Source organism: Mobula birostris, chromosome 23 (genome assembly GCF_030028105.1).
Source record: "Mobula birostris isolate sMobBir1 chromosome 23, sMobBir1.hap1, whole genome shotgun sequence".
Lineage (NCBI taxonomy): Eukaryota > Metazoa > Chordata > Chondrichthyes > Myliobatiformes > Myliobatidae > Mobula > Mobula birostris.
In genome coordinates, this window is record NC_092392.1 from 11,193,208 (window position 1) to 11,210,013 (window position 16,806).

Below are 16,806 nucleotides of genomic sequence, written 5' to 3' on the forward strand. Positions count from 1 at the left end.
AGTGAGTGAGGTGATCTGTTGTTTCTGAAGGATTCAACAGAATATTACGTCCTAATTGTTCATCTTGATAATATTCATTGAGCTCTAATATCACAAAAACATTATGGGATCATAAATGCTTTCTGCAGACTCTATTTCTCAGTGCCCAGTTACAGAATAACATTCTACAGTCACACTTGCAGCTCACAAGTCATTTCTGTGGTTTCCTGTGAAATGGTTCTTGTTTGTCTGCTAGTGATTTGGTAGTGGTAACATATACATTGGTTAGTTGAACCAATTGAGTTTAATTTCAATATTTTCTGAAACTTCAGAGATCTAAAACTACACATGTGGGGATGCAAAACCATCAGAAACTTTATTGATGCAGAGAGCAGAGAGAGAGAGAGAGGTGGGAATGGCAGCAGGATATCCCCACCTTCACTGGGAAACGACACTAATGATGAATTTTTTTTGTATTTCAGGTTTGAGAGAAGAAACGTGATGCAGATGTGGGTTTTGGTGGTGACTGCACTGCTTGTCAGTGATGTGGCAGGTTAGCTGCATTGATTCCAGGGGCTTTATAAATATGAATGAATGTGAGGAATGAATGCTCAGGCACTGTGTTGGGACTGTGGGACAAGGGAATTTGTGGGCAGTGGACTGGTCAGGAGGTGGTAAAAATTGTCTCTTGTCTGGGATATTCACCTCCAAACTGTTGAAGTGGAAGATGAGTCAGAAACCCTTTTGCAGATCAGGAGACAGTGATCTCTCCAAAGTGATGGTTCGGAGCAAAATAAAGTTGCCGGTAGAGGGGTATGGGACTACCTGTGAGGAACCCAGTGGATACAGAGAAGAAATTTCTGCAGGCACTGTGTCCAATGCACTAAGTACAGTCTATTTGTCACTTTCGAAGGTGGAGATGAAGGACTGATGGAGCACAGCTGGACTGCAAGGGACTCACAACAGCTTTTGTTCATCTTTTTTTTCTGGGGAAAGATTTATTCCATTTCTCAAAGGATGGCACTGAAATTCTGTTTCCTTTTTCATTAGCAACAACTTGGCTCTTATTTGATGAAATTTGTTTTCTTTGTTTTGCTGTTAAAGAGCATTTTTAATTATTCCAAATCTCCAGCTTGCTGCTCTTTACTACTACTACTACGTTGACTCAGGCCGAGGGAGGCTGCTCTTTTATCACTGATAAAATCCTTTTCCTTTGATCTTTGTCATTGAATGTTACCGATGGATAGGCAGCTCTTTCTGCTGTTCTTTGTATCTCTGGTGGATATGCAGTCATCACCATCATCATCAGGTGCCGTGCCCAGTTTGAGCTTTGACTGCCATGGCCCACATACTCCTGTGTCGGGTCAAGTGGATCAATTCATTGGTATTCATTTCCAGTTCTCTGGCTGCTGTCTCCATCATCATTTGTCTTTGTCTTCCTCTTGCTTTCTTCCCTTCAATCTTTCCCAAAATTACCATGCATTCTAACTCCTCTTTCCTAATCGCACGTCCAATGAAGTTACGTGTCCTTTTCATGATCTCACACATTATTTCTCTTCTTGTGTTTGCTCTGTTCATGACATCCTCATTAGACATTCATTTTGTCTATGATATTCTTTGCATCCTCCTCAAAAACTACATCTTTGCTGCTACAATTCGTTTCCTCATGTTACTAGATATTGTCCAACATTCTGAGCCATATAACATAACTGGATAAACTTAACATTTCAGTACTCTGAGGCGGGTTGTCATGCCTAGTTTAGTATTGGTCAGTATACTCTTCATTCTTATAAAGGTGTCCTTTGCCATCCCTATTCTTCTTTTGATGTCCATGTCACACCTGCCATCTGATGTCAACCAGCTTCCTAAGTAGCAAAAGTTCTGTACTTGTTTTATGTCTTCCCCGTTTATTCTCAGCCTGCAGGATATACAGTATGTTTGTTATAAGCTGTGAGTTTGTTCTTTAAATTTTCATTGTTGCTTCTCTGCTATCACACCTGTGAGGGTAGTTTTATGTCTAACACTGTACATCAACCATAAAACAACCAATTTCATCAAATATGTCAGTGATACTAAATTTGATTCTGATTCTGAATCCTTCTGTATTTTCTCCATGACCCTCCTGACCAAAGCAAAGCCATGCCTCATATCTACATCTGGCTTATTTCACTTTTAAATTCCTGAGTTGTTAAAAATCCCTTTCAAATTAATACATTCATTCTTTGCTGACAAGATTATGAAATAAACTATTCTCATTGCTCGTTGCTTGAACTGTTATTCGATCTTTAACATTGGGATCCAGAAAGGCATTCTGTATATACTTGGTGAATACTGCTAATGTGGATTTCCCAATCTACGTGAAGGTCACAGTTGCTCATGACTGAACTATTACCCTTCTGAAATGTGCCTCTAATGTTCTGATGTATTCCACACTTTACACTCCCACCACTGGGGGCCCAGAGACAAACCCAATATCTTCTGCCCATTTCCATTTCTCAGCAAATGAAGAAACAGCAAACTAATGTTACTACTTCATTTACTGAACCAATATCCTCTCTCCCCATCTTCATCCCATCTCTTACTGTCAGGGCCAACCTCTCCCTTATCAATTTCCCTGTCTCTTCAAATCCTATCTGAAAATACTGAATCCCCAACATTGGTCAATTTGAAACGATCTCCAGAGGAAAAGGAAAAAATTCACACTGATTGGCAGATTTACCAAAGGGAGACAGACTGAGGGAGGGGATCAGGGTAGGATGAGATGGAAGGAAAAGAGGTGAGAAAACTATGCAAGATGTTGTCAGTGATCGTGGTGAGTAGATGGTCAAAATGCGTGTATGTCTGACTGTCTATCCAACTGTCTGGCTGTTCAGCAGAGTTTGGTTAACAATGGACTTGGACCTCCTTGCCAGCAGATCAGGCACACACTTTGTCTGGACGGAGTGGTGGTTCTCGTGTGACAGCCACCCCATGTTGAAAGAAATACATAGAACATAGAATAGTACAGCACAGTACAGGCTCTTCAGCCCACAATGTTGTGCTGACTGTTAAACCCTGCCTCCCATATAACCCCCCCCACCTTAAATTCCTCCATATACCTGTCTAGTAATCTCTTAAATTTCACAAGTTTACCTGCCTCCACCACTGACTCAGGCAGTGCATTCCACGCACCAACAAAAAACCTTCCTCTAATATCCCCTTTGAACTTCCTACTGCATACCTTAAAGCCATGTCCTCTTGTACTGAGCAATGGTGCCCTGGGGAAGAAGCGCTGGCTGTACATTCTATCTACTCTTAATATCTTGCATACCTCTATCATGTCTCCTATCATCCTCCTTCTCTCCAAAGAGTAAAGCCCTAGCTCCTTTAATCTCTGATCATAACGCATACTCTCTAAACCAGTCAGCATTCTGGTAAATCTTGTGACGAGAATACACATAGATAAGATGTTAGCTGTCCTGTGTGGTCAGCAGTTGGTCTGCCACCTGTCTTCAAGAGAGAGATAAGGAACACAATGAAACAGCATCTGGGGATGTGTAATGAAGGGACGGGAGAGAGAGAGAGCTGTCTAGGGCGGCTCCCCCTTTGAACCCTGAACTGTTTGAAGTGATGGACAGGCGATACCCCAGCAGGGGGATAAAAAGGGACCGGTTCGCTAAGGCAGGACACACGACACCCGAGGTAACGAGACCCTGGAAGCGGTGCACCTCTCACGAGTCGGTGGGAAGTACCGGACAACGCATAGGGTGGAAAGGTACGATCAGCGAGAACCCGGTGTGTGTCCGCCCTTGCTTGGGTGCCGAGTTCACTGCAGAGGATCAACTGCATCTGGAGGAGGGGTCACAGTCGGTGACCTCAGGTGACATCACCAAGGACCTGCCCAAAAGCTGCTTGTGAGCAATTATCGCCGGTCTGTGAGTGGAAGCCGTTTCTGAATGATCAGTCGTGTTTTGTTTTCCTCTCTCCCCTCTCTCCCCTCTCTCCCCTCTCTCCCCTCTCTCCCCTCTCTCCCCTCTCTCCCCTCTCTCCCCTCTCTCCCCTCTCTCCCCTCTCTCCCCTCTCTCCCCTCTCTCCCCTCTCTCCCCTCTCTCCCCTCTCTCCCCTCTCTCCCCTCTCTCCCCTCTCTCCCCTCTCTCCCCTCTCTCCCCTCTCTCCCCTCTCTCCCCTCTCTCCCCTCTCTCCCCTCTCTCCCCTCTCTCCCCTCTCTCCCCTCTCTCCCCTCTCTCCCCTCTCTCCCCTCTCTCCCCTCTCTCCCCTCTCTCCCCTCTCTCCCCTCTCTCCCCTCTCTCCCCTCTCTCCCCTCTCTCCCCTCTCTCCCCTCTCTCCCCTCTCTCCCCTCTCTCCCCTCTCTCCCCTCTCTCCCCTCTCTCCCCTCTCTCCCCTCTCTCCCCTCTCTCCCCTCTCTCCCCTCTCTCCCCTCTCTCCCCTCTCTCCCCTCTCTCCCCTCTCTCCCCTCTCTCCCCTCTCTCCCCTCTCTCCCCTCTCTCCCCTCTCTCCCCTCTCTCCCCTCTCTCCCCTCTCTCCCCTTCCACGTTGTCCATCGCCATGGCAACGATTACTGTGACCTGAACTACTAAATTGGACTGAACTTTGTGTCACTTTGAAATTGGTCACTTATCCCTAGACAACGATAGAGCTTGATTGATGCTGTTATCTTAATTCTGTGCACGTGTGTGGTTATCATTGCTGAACTGTTGCATTTATTATCCTTTCGATTACCGTGTTGCTTGTTTCTTTAATAAAACTTTCTTAGTTCTAGTAATCCAGACTCCAACTGAGTGATCCATTTCTGCTGGTTTGGCAACCCAGTTACGGGGTACGTAACAATCTCCTCTGTACCCTTTCCAATGCTTCCACATCCTTCCTATAGTGAGGTGACCAGAACTGGACACAGTACTCCAAGTGTGGCCTAACCAGAATTTTATAGAGCTGCATCATTACCCCACGACTCTTAAACTCTATCCCTCGTCTTATGAAAGCTAACAGCTTTCCCATCACAGACACAAGGCCCGCTGATCTATAATTACTCGAACTACCCCTACTAACTTTTTTGAACAAGGGGACAGCATTCGCCTCCCTCCAATCCTCCAGTACCATTCTCGTGGACAACGAGGACATAAAGATCCTCGCCAAAGGATCAGCAGTCTCTTCCCTCACCTCGTGGAGCAGCCTGGGGAATATTCCGTCAGACCCCGGGGACTTATCCGTCCTAACGTATTTAAACAACTCCAACACCACCTCTCCCTTAATATCAACATGTTCCAGAACATCAACCTCACTCATTGTGCTCACTCTCATCAATTTCCCTCTTGTTGGTGAATACCGAACAGAAGTATTCATTGAGGACCTCGCTCAGTTCCACAGCCTCCAGGCACATCTTCCCACCTTTACCGCTAATCGGTCCTATCTTCACTCCTGTCATCCTTTTGTTCTTCACATAATTGATGAATGCCTTGGGGTTTTCCTTTACCCTACTCACCAAGGCCTTCTCATGCTCCCTTCTCACACCAACACTTTCCACTCCTTTGGAAGGCAAATCCTTCTGGATCCCGACGGAGATTCTAAGAAGAGAAATTGTACAGACTTTACCATCTCCATGTGACTGTCCTTGAATAACAGCACTGCCCTAAAGGATGATTTGTGCTGTTACTCAGATCATTTCCCAATACCTTGTCCACTCCCTGTGTCAGGCTGATCAGCCGGCAGTTCCTCCATTTGTCCCTTTCCCTTTTACAAGAGATGGACTGAGGGAGATCACATTAGGACTGTATTAAACACTAGATAGGCCACAGCTACAGCTGTCGTTTCTTCCTTCCCTCAAGCCCTGACCTCCTCTGTGTGTCCATCAAGGTCTTGTGTTGTGAAACAGCAAAATTTGTGATTGTTTGGAACTGATACTTTGGTTATTGTAGTTGGTTTAAATTCTATTTCTCTTTGACTGAAAGGGTCTCAGCAGAACCTTGAAAAACATGGAATATCCAGAGGACCCTGTGAGGAAAAGTGGTTTTATTTTCCTCCTCTAAACTCCTGTTACCGGTTTTTCAGTGACAAAATGACATTGGAGAAAGCTGAGGTAAGTCACTGAAACCAGTGATTGCTCTGGGAGGCTTGGTGAATGTTGGCTTGCCATGAACTCACAGCAGAGCCTCTAGTTGAATTGTCCATGATGAATCCCGATGCTCTGGGGGGTGCTTCACTCCAGCCGTGGACCCCGGTTACTATCAGTTGTGTCAGAGTGTGAAATATTTGGATTTTAGGGAATCTCCACATCCAGAATTGGGTTTGGACTCAAATGATTTTTGCAGGGGAGGTTCAGGTCACTTCTTTACTAATTTGATTGAGCTTTTTGAGGAGGTGGCAAAGCTGATTGATGAGGGTAGAGCTGTGGATAATGTTTCACATGGATCCTAGTCAGTCATTTGATAAGTTCCTGCATGGGATGCTCATCCAGAAGATGAAAGTGAGTGACATCTGTGGTGACTTGGCCGTTTGGATTCAGAATTGACTTGCATGTAGAATACAGAGGGTAATAGGCAATGTATCTTATTCTGGATGGTAGTCCTTGACTGATGGTGTTCCATAGCAAACCGTCCTGGGACATCTGCAGCTTGTGATATATGTAAACGACATGAATAAAAATGTGGATGGGTGGGTTTTGTAAGTTCACAGTCTATACAAAGATTGATGGTGTTGTGGAGAGTGTGGAAGATTGCCAAATGATCATGCTAGATATGGGTGGGGAAACAGCAGTTGGTTAATCTAGGCTGGCGTTGCACTTTGGAAGATTAAATGTAAGGGAACAGTGCCTAGTTAGTGATGGGTTCCTTAATGTCACTGATGTCAGAATCAGGTTTATTATCACTGGCATATGTCGGGAAATTTGTTGACTTAGCAGCAGCAGTTGAAAACAATACATAATATAGAAAAAGAAAAGTAAAAATAAATAAGTAAATCAATTGCACTATATGTATATTGAATAGATTCAAAATCATGCAAAAAGCAGAAATAATATATGTTTAAAAGAGTGAAGTAGTGTTCGTGGATTCAATATCCATTTAGGAATCGGATGGTAGAGGGGAAGAAGCTGTTCCTAAATCGCTGATTGTGTGCCTTCAGGCTTGAGTACCTCCTACCTGATGGTAACAGTGAGAAAAGGGCATACCCTGGGTGCTGGAGGTCCTCAATAATGGACAGTACCTTTCTGAGACACTAATCCTTGAAGATGTCCTGAGTACTTTGTAGGCTAGTACCCAAGATGGAGCTGACTAGATTTACTACCTACTGCAGCTTCTTTTGATCCTGTGCAGTAGCTCCCCTACACCCCCCATACCAGACAGTGTTGCAGCCTGTCAGAATGGTCTCCACAGTATAACTGTAGAAATATTTGAGGACAAACCAATTCTCTTCAAACTCCTAATGAAGTACAGTCACTGTCTTGCCTTCTTTAGAACTGCATCGATATGTTGGGACCAAATTAGGTTCTGAGATCTTGACACCCAGGAACTTGAAACTGTTCACTCTCTGCACTTCTGATCCCTCTATGAAGATTGGTATGTGTTCCTTCATCTTACCCTTCCTGAGGTCCACAATCAGCTCTTTCATCTGATTGATGTTGAGTGCCAGGTTGTTGCTGCGACATTACTCCGTTAGTTGGCATACCTCGCTCCTGTACACCCACTCATCTCTATCTGAGATTATACCAACAATGTTTGTATCAACAGCAAATTTATTGATGGTGTTTGAGCTATGCCTAGCCACACAGTCATGGGTGTAGAGAGAGTAGAGCAGTGGGCTAAGCACACACCCTTGAGGTGCACCAGTGTTGATTGTCAGCAAGGAGAATATGTTTTCACCAATCCGCACAGATTGTTATCTTCCGATTAGGAAATCAAGGATGCAATTGTAGAGGGAGGTACAGAGGCCCAGGTTCTGTAATTAGTCAATCAGGATTGTGGGAATGATGGTGTTAAATGCTGAGCTGTAGTTGACGAACAGCATCCTGACACAGGTGTTTGATTCTCCAGGTGGTTTAAGACCATGTGAAGATCCATTGAGATTGCGTCTGCCTATTGTAGCGATAGGCAAATTGCAATGGGTCCACATCTTTGCTGAAGCAGGAGTTCAGTCTAGTCATGACGAACCTCTCAAATCATTTCATCACTAGATGTGGGTGCTACTGGGCAATAGTCATTAAGGCAGCTCACAATATTATTCTCAGGCACTGGCACAATTGCTGCCTTTTTGAAATAAGTGGGAACTTCCACCCATAGCATGAGAGGTTGACAATATCCTTGAATATTCCCGCCAAATGGATGGCACAAGTTTTCAGAGCCTTACCAGGTACTCCATCTTAGGAGTCCATAGCTGCCTGAAAGTGATCTCGCAAGTTGATAGGTGGTAAAGAAGGTGTATGTCATGTTTGTTCTGATTAAATGAGGCAATAGGTTCAAGAGTCAGGAAGTTATGTTGCAGTGTTATTGAAATCTGGATAGGCCCTGTCTGGAGAATTCTATTCCTTCATGGTCCACTAATTACAGAAAGGATGTGAAGACTTTGGGAATGATTCAGAAAAAGCTTACTAAGCTGCTGTCTACATTATGGTCTTGTGCTCTAAGGAGAGATTTGACAAACTAGGCTTGTCTTGTCTAGGAAAAGGAAACCAAGAAGGTCATTAAGAGAGAAAAGATTAACTATGAAAGGAAACTAGCAAATAATATCAAAGAGGATACTAAAAGCTTTTTCAAGTATATAAAGAGTAAAAGACAGGTGAGAGTAGATATAGGACCGATAGAAAATGATACTGGAGAAATTGTAATGGGAGATGAGGAGATGGCAGAGGAACTGAACGAGTATTTTGCATCGTCTTCACTGAGGAAGACAGCAGGATACCAGACACTCAAGAGTGGCAGGGAAGAGAAGTGTGCACAGTCACAATTACGACAGAGAAAGTACTCAGGAAGCTGAATAGGCTAAAGGTCGATAAATCTCCTGGACCAGATGGAATGCACCCTCGTGTTCTGAAGGAAGTAGCTGTGGAGATTGCGGAGGCATTAGCGATGATCTTTCAAAAGTCGATAGATTCTGGCATGGTTCCGGAAGACTGGAAGATTGCAAATGTCACTCCGCTATTTAAGAAGGGGGCAAGGAAGCAAAAAGGAAATTATAAACCTGTTAGCTTGATGTTGGTGGTTGGGAAGTTGTTGGAGTCGATTGTCAAGGATGAGGTTACAGAGTACCTGGAGGCATATGACATGATAGGCAGAACTCAGCATGGATTCCTTAAAGGAAAATCCTGCCTGACAAACCTATTACAATTTTTTGAGGAAATTACCAGTAGGCTAGACAAGGGAGATGCAGTGTATGTTGTATATTTGGATTTTCAGAAGGCCTTTGACAAGGTGCCACACATGAGGCTGCTTAACAAGATAAGAGCCCATGGAATTACAGGAAAGTTACATACGTGGATAGAGCGTTGGCTGATTGGCAGGAAATAGTGGGAATAAAGGGATCCTATTCTGGTTGGCTGCCGGTTACCAATGGTTTTCCACAGGGATCAGTGTTGGGGCCGCTTCTTTTTACATTGTACATCAACGATTTGGATTATGGAATAGATGGCTTTGTGGCTAAGTTTGCTGACGATACGAAGATAGGTGGAGGGGCCGGTAGTGCTGAGGAAACGGAGAGTCTGCAGAGAGACTTGGATAGATTGGAAGAATGGGCAGAGAAGTGGCAAATGAAGTACAATATTGGAAAGTGTATGGTTATGCACTTTTGCAGAAAAAATAAATGGGCAGACTATTATTTAAATAGGGAAAGAATCCAAAGTTCTGAGATGCAACAGGACTTGGGAGTCCTCGTACAGGATTCCCTTAAAGTTAACCTCCAGGTTGAGTCGGTAGTGAAGAAGGCGAATGCAATGTTGGCATTCATTTCTAGAGGAATAGAGTATAGGAGCAGGGATGTGATGTTGAGGCTCTATAAGGTGCTGGTGAGACCTCACTTGGAGTACTGTGGGCAGTTTTGGTCTCCTTATTTAAGAAAAGATGTGCTGACGTTGGAGAGGGTACAGAGAAGATTCACTAGAATGATTCCAGGAATGAGAGGGTTAACATATGAGGAACGTTTGTCCGCTCTTGGACTGTATTCCTTGGAGTTTAGAAAAATGAGGGGAGACCTCATAGAAACATTTCGAATGTTAAAAGGCATGGACAGAGTGGATGTGGCAAAGTTGTTTCCCATGATGGGGGAGTCTAGTACGAGAGGGCATGACTTCAGGATTGAAGGGCGCCCTTTCAGAACAGAAATGCGAAAAAATTTTTTTAGTCAGAGGGTGGTGAATCTATGGAATTTGTTGCCATGGGCAGCAGTGGAGGCCAAGTCATTGGGTGTATTTAAGGCAGAGATTGATAGGTACCTGAGTAGCCAGGGCATCAAAGGTTATGGTGAGAGGGCGGGGCAGTGGGACTAAATAGGATAAAATGGATCAGCTCATGATAAAATGGCGGAGCAGACTCGATGGGCCGAATGGCCTACTTCTGCTCCTTTGTCTTATGGTCTTATGGTTTTGTAGACAGTAGACAGCTGGAATCATGTTTCCATGATCGTTGTGTCTATACCAGAGGGCATGTACAATATTTAAGTTGAGAGGGAGTAAGTTCAAAGGAGCAGTGTGGGGCAAATTTTGACAAGGTGGTGGTCGGCGCCTGTAATGTCCTTTCTGCAGTGGTGGTGGCAGCAGATAAAATAGAGGTGATTACGAGGCTCTTTGATAATCACGTGAATATACAGAGAATGAAGGGACATGGACCGGGTGCATACAGAAGGGATTATGTCAATTCAGCATCGTTGGCTTATTTAACTCATCACAACATTATGGATCTCAGTGCCTGTTCCTCAATTCTACTGTTGTTTGTTCTGTCAGATTGGGCAATTTACTGAGTGGCCTGTAAGAGGATGAAAGACTCTGATTCTCACTGACTGATAAATTATTTCTTTCATTTAAAGAATTTCTGTAATCAAGAAGCAAATTGTGGACAGCTGGCTTCTGTGATCTCAGACGAACACAACACCTTCGTTTCTAATGTGATCTCTATCGTGAGCCAAAAAACGACAAAGGCTTGGATTGCCCTGAATGACATTTGCAAGGTAACGTTAATGACATCTGAATATGTTGACTCTTATCTGCCCTCTGAAATATTCAGTGGATGATTAAGGAAGGACAAAAAATGCTGGTCTGACCAGTGTCACCGTGTCCTGTGAACAAATAAAATCCCACATGTTTATGCCCGTTTATCTCCACGTGAACCTTCTCTCACCCTCCCTCATCTGGCATGATTAGTGTGACTTTCCATTCTCACTCATCTGCTCCTATCCTTTTCCACAACTGTGCTAAAGATCAGGGAGTTAAAATGACTGTTTCTGAAATGCTAACCCACTGATAGATCAGTCGCCTGGTCAGATTTATTACTTGGAATGAGATCCAGAGTATGTTGCAGTGTTTAGGAAAGATTACTGACCAGGAATCCTTCCTGAACACACTCAACATATTGTGCCCCATCGAAAGCCCACTTACTACTGAGTGAAGGAGGATGAGAGGTGACTTAATAAAGACATATAAGATGAGGGGAGGCATAAATAGAATGGATAGCCAGTGTTACTTTCACAGGGTATCAATGACTAACATTAAAGAATTTACTTTTAAAGTGATTGGGGGAAGTTATTGGGGGATATGTCAGAGGTAGACTTGAAGCACAGAGAGTGGGAAATGCATGTTGGGCCTTATGTAGAAGTAGGTACATTAGTGACATTTAAGACACTCTTAGAATGGCACATGGTTGAAAGAAAAATAGAGGGCTATGTGGAAGAGGAGGGTGAGATTGATCTTAGAGTAGGTTAAAGTCCAAAGTGCCTGCACTGTGTTGTAACTATCTAGTTTCTATGTTCTTTTCCGTGCACAATAGTTATAATTTTTAATACCATAATAATTATCTAGTTTCACTGTCTAGAACTACCTACTTTATTTTAACATTTGAATAGAGACAGTAACTTTGACAATAGGACCATGTCCCAACTGAAAAGCACCTTTCAATATTGAAATGTTGGTTACAATCTCCAGACACCCAACATACACTCGGTGTAACACATGCAAGATACTGGAGGACTCAGCAGGCCAGGCAACATCTGTGCTGAGAAAAGACTGGTTCATGTTTCTAGCTGAGACCTTTCTTCATCTTTTCATATGTTGACTGTTTATTTCCCACCATAGTTTCTGCTTAACCTGCTGAGTTCATCCAGCATGTGTGTTAGTCAGGATTTCTAGCATCTGTAGAAACTCTTGTGTCACCTAAAATATACAACTTTTGAGAGGGAGATTCCACCCCCCCACCCCCCAAGTCACTGATGGCTGAAAGAGCTCAGGTTTGCTCAACCTTTGTTGGTAATTGTAACGTCTTAGTTCTGGTAACTTCTCACCTTCAGATGTGTCTCTGTAGCCTTTCCATTTAGTGGAGCTTGGAACTGTGCACAGATCAGAGTGCAGTCTCACCACAGTTCTATCCAGGATTTACACAGCTTCTCTACTTTTACATTCTATCCCTCCAGAAATTATCTCCACTGTTTCGTGTGCTGGTAACTCACTTTGGATTGAGGAAATGTTCACAGGAGGCAGAATTGTATATGTTCTATATATGGAAATACAATATATAATCAGTGTCATATGCTCCGCATGTGGAAATACAATATATAGACAGACAGTGCTGCTGTGCTGGTTACCTGATGAGAACCCTGATGTATCTGCTTTGTTATTTATCCTGTTCTTCTACTGCGGTGGTATGATCTCTGATTAACCCACCTCCCACATTTCCCTTCATTCTGACTGATTCTCTCCGCATTCAGGTTTTGGTTAATTGTTTCCCTAAAGTTGAAGTATTTTTATTCAAAAAATGCATCAAGGACTCTGGGCAAGGCTTGCGTGCAGTGCAATGTCACTGAGTCGCTGTGAAGTAATTTAAAAATTGGGAATTATGAAATTGTGAGGTATGAAATTGAAATAAATCACATGAATCTCCTGACATCAATAACAAGTCTGTTACGTTTGCATGGGAGACTTCACAAAATCATCAGAAAAACTTTGCAAATATTGTACAATGGAAAATGGCTAATCAAAACTGTAAAAATACTTGGCTAATAAACCTCAGAATCTGATTTGTGTCACTCGTTCTTGAGTAAGGCCATGGCCTCCAACGTACAGTGTTGTGATGTGTACGGGGGTAGCTGATTACATCAATCTGTGATTAAAGGTTTATTTACATGGAGGACTGAGGTGAGGGGGATGCAATAACCTCCGTGGTGTTTGAATTTTCAGATATTCTAATCCTCTTTGTTTCCTCAATTCCAGCATTCTCATTTGAATGAGCACCACTTTTTGTGCAGATATCCCAAACAGGATGATCTAATTTTGTGGTTCCCAGTGGTTTGTGTCAATGTTGAAACTCATCAGGGCTGTTCTCAGAAAACCTTTGCATCTCATTTTCTGTCCACCATATGATGGTTTGTCCTCACTCAGCTCTCCAGAAAATAGCTGCTTTCTAGAGAGCTGGGGATTGAATCCTGATCTCTCGACATGTGAGGCAGCAGCACTACCTGCTGCATATCTGTGACACAGTTGACTGAACTGTCAAGAACGTAACTAACAATGGCCGGGTACACATGGGATCAAAGGTGATTGATTTGAACCACAGATAACTTGAAGCAGATTCACTGAGCATGGGCTCACCCAAAAATATGACACTGGCCAAACCACATTGAGGAGAGTTGTTTTCTATTCTTGTTCAATGTACCATGAGGCAATGCGTTCAGCAAAATAATATTAAACTCTGTTTAGTCCTGAAAGAAGATTCAATGAAGGGCTGAAATGTTTCTCAGCTGTGAGAACATAGAACATAAAACTGTATGCTGACCCTCAAACCCTCCCTCCCATATAACCCCACAACTTAAATTCCTCCATATACCTGTCTAGTAGTCTCTTAAATTTCACTAGTGTACCTGCCTCCACCACTGATTCAGGCAGTATATTCCACGCACCAGCCACTCTCTGAGTAAAAAAACCTTCCTCTAATATCCCCCTTGAACTTCCCATCCCTCACCTTAAAGCCATATCCTCTTGTATTGAGCAGTGGTGCCCTGGGGAAGATGCGCTGGCTATCCACTCTATCTATTCCTCTTAATATCTTCTATACCCCTATCATGTCTCCTCTCATCCTCATTCTCTCCAGAGAGTAAAGCCCTAGCTCCCTTTATCTATAATCATAATGAATATATTATGAATTACTGTGATTCTTGCTTTTACAGCCAGTCAGGATACTGAGGTAAAGCAGACTTCACTGACTGATTGATACTGTATTTTTCATCTTCATGTACAGAGAATTCTGACTTAATTCTGAGATTTCTGATGAGTTCCTGATTTTTGACTATAAATAAAGATTATAATTGCACACCTTAAGGATTTCAAATTTCAAAGTGGATTTGTTATCAAAGTATGTATATGTTGCCATATACTACCTTGAGATTGATTTTCTTGCAGGCACTTACAGGGAAAAAGAAATACAATAGAATTTTACATAAAAACTGTACATAATGAGACAGACTGTTGAACAACTATTGTGGAAAGACAGACAAACTGTGCAAATAGAAATAATACTGAGGACATGTGTTGTAAAGAGTCCTTGAATGTGAGTCTGTATGTCGCAGAATCAGTTAAAAGTAGTCGTGAAGTAAGTTATGCACTCCAGTTCAGGATCCTGATAGTTGTTGGGTCGTAACTGTTCCTGAGCCCAGTGCGATGGTACTAAACACTCTTGTATCTCCTGTCTACCTGTGTTTGGCAGAACTGGACTGAGTGCCCAGCAGTTAGAGAAGGATGTATGGTATGTTCATACAGGGGTTAGGGGAACATGCACTGTGTAGGAGTGTTGTACTGTGGGGGCTGTACCTGTCGTGATTGGTTAGTTTAGAAAATGCAGCTGCTTTTCCCATTACTTAGCTGCCTGGTGTCCAGTTTCAAATATCCTGGGAATATAGAGAGCACTTGAGGTAGGTTTTCTGTCTCTCTACTTTTGTTTAAGGCAAGCAGCACACATAACCAATGGCAAAGTATGCTCTGGGCATGCTTTTAACTAAATATGCTTGTTGAATATTCAACTTTGTAGTTTCTGTAAAGTTGGGAACATGAATGTTTGCTCAGATTTTTACGGTTTGTAAATAAATGATTAATACACCTATTTGCAGTCAGTGTTTTCTGTCTCACTCACCAGACACGCAAAGCTGATTCAACTTTACAATGGTGTAGAGAGAAGAGGGTATGGCCGGGATGGTGGGAGACTTTGATGATGGATGGTTATTGCTTGTGGCCGTGATCCTTGTAAATATACTCAATGGAATGATGTGACTGTCAGAATCACCCAGCCCTGATTGCACTGTTTCTTCAATAATTTTCCTGTAACTACCATACGTAATTTCTTGTAACATTCTGTATCCACTTACAAACCCAATCAATGCCCTCCCTAAAGTGAGAAGTGACATTACTGAATGTAAATAATCTGTTTGGAGGTCAGTAACAGTTTAGGATACTTGCCTCATTGAGGAAAGGATGGATTAAACTTCAGACACATTCAAAGCCCCTCTAGTCCTTGGGTTTGGAAGTGAATATTCCAGGTGTGCCCCTGATCTGGGCTGATCCCTGCAGGTGGGGGTTTGTTTTAATCTTCTACAAACATATATGGATCCACGATATAAATTATTGCCTCTGTTTTCTGTTTAGTTGGGATTCTGGGTTCATTCCTCTGCAAGGGTTTTAACTTCCTTTCTGAATTGTTTCACCATCTTTCTTTGAGCGATCAGGATTTGTGTTCATGTTCAGTGACTATTTATTCCCTCGTTGTCAGATTATCATCATTCCTTCACACTGATCTTCACTCTCAGATCTGATTTCTTTCATTCCAAGGATTCTGTTACTTCCATGAGATTTCCCCCACCCTGACAGTCCATTTAAAATCTCATTCACCACCCCATTTGTCCTGGCTGCTCGTATTCTGGTCTCACTCTGGATCAGGTCCAGCTGCTCCCTGTACCATTAAGTGACAGGTTACTCAGCGTTCCTACAGTAATAATTACTGATTTATATCCCACAGGAAGAGAATTTCACATGGACTGATGGATCGTCATACAGTTACAAAAACTTTGGTATGGGTGAACCTAATAATAAGGGAGGCATAGAAGACTGAACATTCATCATTTCTGTAAGTATTACAGTAAATGATATGTAATTTTCTTTGACACTGCAGTATAGAACAGGAGGTTATCTCAACAGTCCTTCTGTTGGACAGAGGGAGTGGACCAACTCCTTGAGTCCTGTGCTTGGCAGAACGGGGCTGAGTGCCCGGTGGTTAGTGGAGGATATATGGGAGGGTTCAGGGGAACACACACTGAGTGTTACTGTGCAGGAGGAATGTACTAGAGTTAAAGGAAGTTACACTATGACTCTGCACATAAAGAAAAAACTGAGCACAGGCATACCAGTAAAACAAATGCCATGAACTGTGAAAGGATATAAACTAAAGCAGCCTTATAATGAGGCTAAATCAGAGAACCACCGGCCAGTTACCCTGACATTCAAAATGGGGAAGAAATTGGAGAGAATTCTGAGTAGCAGCAACTACCAGTATTTCAATAGACAGAGTCTAATTCGAAGAAATCAGCATGGCTCTCTGTATCAGAAGTCATGTTTGATGAATTTTGAAGAGTTTTTTGAAAAGGAAAGCAGAAGGGTAG

At 43.0% G+C, this 16,806-nt stretch overlaps 1 protein-coding gene across 1 annotated transcript; it reads left to right on the forward strand.

The window, feature by feature from the left end:
* The first annotated feature begins 361 nt into the window (after positions 1-361).
* LOC140186880 (snaclec bothroinsularin subunit beta-like) lies at positions 362-16,259 on the forward strand. Its single transcript, XM_072241585.1, has 5 exons — positions 362-388; positions 469-532; positions 5,925-6,052; positions 10,984-11,124; positions 16,167-16,259. The coding sequence occupies exons 1-5, from the start codon at positions 362-364 to the stop codon at positions 16,257-16,259; spliced, it is 453 nt and encodes a 150-aa protein (XP_072097686.1).
* Positions 16,260-16,806: the final 547 nt, after the last annotated feature.